General features: G+C 45.9%; 1 protein-coding gene across 1 annotated transcript in view; it reads left to right on the top strand.

Moving 5' to 3' along the window:
• SARC_04161 (hypothetical protein) overlaps positions 1–4,678 on the top strand; it is a gene marked incomplete at its 5' end in the record, with an annotated part of 11,547 nt that extends 6,869 nt beyond the window's left edge. The window contains 4 exons of the mRNA XM_014302030.1: positions 856–1,914; positions 2,871–2,963; positions 3,372–3,464; positions 4,038–4,678. Of these exons, the coding sequence (XP_014157505.1) occupies positions 856–1,914; positions 2,871–2,963; positions 3,372–3,464; positions 4,038–4,274 (1,482 nt within the window). The remainder of the gene's footprint in view (positions 1–855; positions 1,915–2,870; positions 2,964–3,371; positions 3,465–4,037) is intronic.
• Positions 4,679–5,834: the final 1,156 nt, after the last annotated feature.

The following is a 5,834-nucleotide window of genomic DNA, read 5'->3' as shown; positions in this document are numbered from 1 at the left end:
TATGTGTGTGTGTGTGTGTGTGTGTTGTGTGAATATTTATTTTATTGCAATAGAAGGTGAGCATAAATATAGTTCCGTGTGTATTGTTGAGCAATGTACTACGCTCGAGGGAGAATCGTTATTGTCCTGTCAACAGTGGTATATCCAATGCTTTGAGCTCCACACTACGCTCTGGGGAGGATTTACATTCGAGGGTTGTCCCAAAATGGCGTACGAGTCTACATTTCTCAGGAAGATAGTTAGTTATTAGGGTGCACTATGACTCATCCAAACAAAGACGCATTTGCCCTATGAGAATCTTCTCTAGTCTCGGGAAGGGGTGTTAGATGTGCTTCAATTCTTTCCGTGAACTCCAAGTGCTCTCTGGTCCTTCCAGTGTGTGTGTAACTAGCTACTGGAGAGAGTGCGAGAGCGTGCGTCACACAGCCAGTATCAGAGAGCTGGAATATCATTGTGTCTGCTGCGTGTTTGCAAGTTTGACTATAGTCCCATCTGTTTCTCCACGGCCGTACATAATGTATGCATCGCCGCTGGCAATAGTACCGGTGCCCTGTATTAAATACAGTCCAGTCCTTCGGAATGGAGATTGTCCGCTCGCAAAAAGGGCCAGAGCTTGTGCTTTTGGACAGGTCCATTTAAAAGCACGATCCGTTCCTGTACATAAAAATAGAAGTTCGGCACTATATTGCCTGTTTCACATATCCACATAGAAAATCACGAGCGTATCTGTTGAATTTTCGATCCGCCGTTTCTGGCCGTCTCACGCGTGCATGTGATGTGTGCAGGGACACACACCCTCAAGTACACACACCCCCTCAAGTACACACACACCCTTAACTACCTTCTCTTGCGCAGATCATTCACGCGTCGCACTACATCTTTGGCCGTGCCCACTGCGCACCCCTTCGCGCCATAGCACACCACCAATACGATCTCGACAGCCCCTCTGCTTTGTTTGACCAGAACCTGTCAACCCTGACTCGACTAGTGAATGTTTACGGGGGTCCTGAGTTCACCAGCCATCCGACCAAGCGCACAGTAAACGCATCTCCTATGCGGCTCATAGCCAGGCGGCGGCTCAGGCGGAGGCGCGAGCAAGCAGAGGGGGACTGGGCGGAGAGTGTAGGCAATTGGGATGAACAGAACCAGGGACAGATCAGTGAGCTGCCACATGCAGATGTGGAGTGGGAGGAGTATACGGATACCAAGGGCCAGAGGGGCAGGAGGAAACGGTCCCAGGAAGCGGCAGGAAAGGACCAGGTGGGAGGGGACAGGGTGGTACTTTCGGACAGTTCAGCGCACGGGGATACTGCGAACGAACCGCAACGTGTGAGTGATTGGGCGCTGTACATGGAAGCGGCGGAGAACGAAAAGACTCGAAGTAGTCGCGTGAAGCCAGTGAAGCATCCATTGAAGATGTACGATCCCGACAGATACGAGAATTGCGGAAGGGTCAGGCGACTGCCCATCACCCATAGCAAGCCCAGGCACCGGTGTCCCAAACGGGACAGGTACGGCCCAGTGCACGGTGCACCGGGTGCAGAGGTAGGGGCAGTGGGTGGTATAGACACGCACTTGCAGCACGAGAACGGGGATAGCCCGTCGGAGGGGACTGGTCTGGCCCGCGATGACACGCACACGCGTATAAGCCAAGGCACAAGCAGCGCCATGCGCAGAGATAGGCTGGCGAGACGGACGGGCTCGTGTGAGTGTGGCTACGACTATGACTACGACTATGTGCAACCGACAAACCTGCTGCGCACGCGGCAGGCGCTAACGTGGGCCGTGCATGAGAGTCTCGTGGGTCTAATTGACAGACTGGAGACAAGCGAACCTACACCCAGCGATGAGTGGGAGGTCCTGGATGCGTTGCACAGTGTGTCGCATGTATTAGAGAGCTTGCCGTTCTACCAGGTGTGTCTTAGGTTTTGGGTTTTTAAGGTTTAGGGTTTGTCGAACCACCCCTGACTTCACGTGTTGTCTGGCGTGTATATATTGCATCGATTACGCTGTCGCGTCCGTTGTACCCGCACATACATAGTACGTAATATGTAGGAGAGACCGAGCGGGTATGTGTCGATGATGTGTGTGTGTGTCTTCTGAGGGGAGTGATCTAGTGTGTCAGCTGGTAGTGTCGTGATTGATTGATGGTGAAGGTACAATGGCTATGCAAGGGTGTCCACAGAGATGGCTAATTCTTTGACAGATGTCGGGATTAACATTTTGATAGCCCATTGCAAATTTATTTCGAATGTTAATATTATCATCTGTATATTTAGCTGTGTGTATGCCCGATACGAGGGTACTTTCAATATACCTACCTTACGAGAATGTCTCGGGTGACAGGGCATCTTTCATGGTTCAGTGAGTTTGTAATCCCGCTGTGGTCCCCCTTGCGTAGAAGCGCTAATTGTCTGAGGTCGCGATATTATAATATCGATTCACTAGGCGTGAGATGGTTTCTGTGCAATTGGTTTTTGTGGCTCACAATCTTACTTGCACCGGGTGTATCTGCCACATACCAGTGGTACACATCATAGGTGGCCTTGTAGCTGGCAGAATTGTAGTCGGCCCGGTTTCTGGGCAGGCGTTTAGATCAGGGCAGTGTGCTCGTACGGTGACCTGTCTCTAGTATATGCTAGTCACGGCGGTCTGCCTGAGTATTGTTGCTGAATAGGGCTCCAGTCTTGGAACTTGGGGCACGCATAACATCCAGGGTAGTGTAGAGCGCAGCATTACAGTATATGAAGCTAAATATTTGTAACTCGTTGGGTCAAAGCTTATGACATTATAAGGAGTGTTGTGTTTGAATATTTCTAAAGCTCGCAACCATGTTATCACCCAATTCCAATGGCCTCTACACGAAGCAGGGAAATGACAAGTACTTTGCGCGAGCGGCGCTGCATCACTGTGCGAATCTCATGACACTCGCGTCGCCTGGTTCTCTGGAGCTGTTTCTGCGGGTATGTGTCTAATATCATGAAACGGGACCAAATCCTATCTACTTATGTTCTTATACAAGTCTGAAGCGTTGTACTTAGGTGTCCTCTGTGGTGCCAAGACACCAAAATCTGTCTATTTAGTATATATTCGCGCCGGGATTGCAATACTTATTTATATGCGTGTGCTATTACCTTTCATCTGTACGTTATACACCCAAACCGCCCCTCCCCCCCCCCCCCCCCCCTGCATTCCAATCCGATCTGGTGTATATATGATGGAGAGCTGCGTCTGTAATGGAAATTTGGTTTTTATTTATTTATCATTTACCGGTAAATAGTCTTGAGAGTGATGAGAGAGCTCATTTTATTTACAATTCAGTCACCGGCAATGCCCTGACCCTTGCGTTCACTGCTAAATTTAACGTATAGGATGAGGCTGATTTGATTATAGCTAGGTTTTGCGGTATGCTAGACACCGTTGGGCCTAATGATAATGTGGAAGAGATGGTTGCAACCATGAAGGTACGAGCTTTGATTCTCCCTGTCTGCTCCAAGATTGTAATTTTACCTGTTTCTCATATGATATATCAGACGGCATTCTTTACCAATGTGTATGTATGTCCGAATCTCGTGTACAGCGAATGAATGTCAGATCCGCTACATGCCACTTTCACGCCTTATAAGAAGCTGATGTACATAATCCTACTGCTAGTGATTGACTCCCTGTCGTACTATGCGAGAGCGAGTGCGCACCGACTAACACGTCGGAGGTATATCTTCTTTGGTAGTTGAAAGCGTTAGTGTGGGCAAATTATATCGCCTCAATCTGTTGTCCGATGCATTCTGCCCCTTATAAAGGGCTGGCATAAGCAAGTACCTCTTCACACTTATCAAGTAGAATTTCTTAACTGAATTTCAGCTTGAACTTGAATTCGCTCTCTTCCATATCGAACACCATGCCGCGCTAAAATAACAAAGCTGTCTCAGAATTTACAAGATGTGAGACCTTTATTCACGTCCCTTGAGCCCTGGATTTAAATATGGTATTCTGATGGTTTTAATCGTATCAACGGCCTTGTTTCGTCAAATACTCAGACTCTGATTCGAAATCTAGACCGAGCCTTGCCCAGCAGTGAACACTATCTGAAGGTGAACCGATTACGGTCCATTGAGTCTACACTCGATTCAACAATGACCCGACATATGCAGCTCGATATTGACACAGACAACAGTGGCACACTAGAGCTGTTATTAGAAATGGAATACTGTTCAGAAAAAGTTAGACATGCGCTTAGTGCCCAACTCATGCAGGAGAACTTCTGGGAACTTTAATGTCGACAACACGATATTGAGAATTGCAAATGCGTGCTAGAAAATCTGTACTTGCGGTCGAATGAATAGTGCAAAGTCGTCTGAAATGGAGCTCAATTGATTCGTGGCGAAGATGTCGTTTAGAATTAGGGCGATCCGTTTTGATATGGACCATTGTCTAAATAAGTCCAAAGAGATTTAATATGGTATCAGCACGATGGTATCATCAGTGTGTAGTTTTAAATATAGCATACCGGATACGTCCGCAGACCGGCGTCGGGCACCGACGGAGATGAGAGCTGAAATGTACTAGCGGCAGTGCACTTGTGATTTTCCAACCGTCGAGTCATAGTCACATTTCTATGGATTGATTTATTGGAAACGTCAATGCGTACCGAAGAACAAAATAAAGAATAATATGCACACTAGTATTAAATCTACATATTCTCTGTCGTGTTCTATCATCAGTAGTTTTGAAGTTCTTACACTATTTAGCTGCACGAGTATGTGCAGTGGCATTTATAAAGTTATTTTATTCGTGTATCGACCATCGAGTTCGCAAGCTGCCTAACATGTTCTCAGCAGTCGGTGGCAATGTTTTCCAGTACAATCGACTTGAAAAGCCTGCCATATTGATCATATACAAAATGTGAACGAAAATTTATCACAGCAACTCGAACTATTCACTTCGATCCCTGTCCTACAACGTGGTTGAAAGAAGTGATTACAGCTTGCGTTACTTAAAGGGAACAAACTTACGACGGAGCTTCATTCGGAATTTGCTGCTAGCTATACACAGATGTGACCTTGATTGGAGGCAACGTATCACATACAACGGAATGATATAATAATTATTTAATTCCGTGTACGAAAAATGAAGTGACGAAATACTGGCGGCCATGGGATATCTATGATTCACCACGTCAAAACCTAGTTGGCATCCGTTTATCATAGATATGAATGTTAGATAGTATGCTACACGCCGAGTTTTAATTGTCCGAGCATTGGGAGTTACAGTGCAACTGTGCTCGACAATCATCATGGACCGGTCCCCAAACCTTCTAAGCTTTCGAAAAAAAGATCTGCAAATCAATTCTCTCGAGATTTACATGTTCTATACTAGTAAGCAATGAATATTACATCCCATGGTCAGTGACTATATTATTTATTTCAATTTGGGAGAAAAAATATATATGTCCACATACACATCAGGTTTCATATTTGTTGGAGTGGTTCTGGGACGATTGAAGCCTTATGGTATCGAAAATATTGCAGCAGTGATATTGTACTTTAGGCTTCAAGTGGTACTCGTCTGCGCGAAATATCGTAGAGATAAGTTTGGTTATTGTTAATACTACACTCTTATATATACATATATGGTATGTGACCTGCGTGTAGTACGCTACTAACATATCCCACGTCCCGTGCCTTGTTCTCGCTTCAAAGGGTATTAACGCTCGTATAATGATTTTACACTAGTCAACTTGCAATTGTTGAGTAAGTATTATGATAGATATAGCTTTAGGCACTACTTGTTACCCAATTCATTTGTATTTTAAATACTCGGAAAGTTACAGGCTC

Source organism: Sphaeroforma arctica (genome assembly GCF_001186125.1).
Source record: "Sphaeroforma arctica JP610 unplaced genomic scaffold supercont1.225, whole genome shotgun sequence".
Classification (NCBI taxonomy): Eukaryota; class Ichthyosporea; order Ichthyophonida; genus Sphaeroforma; species Sphaeroforma arctica.
The sequence above is the reverse complement of the archived record's forward strand: the minus strand, read 5'-3'. Positions and strand labels throughout refer to the sequence as shown.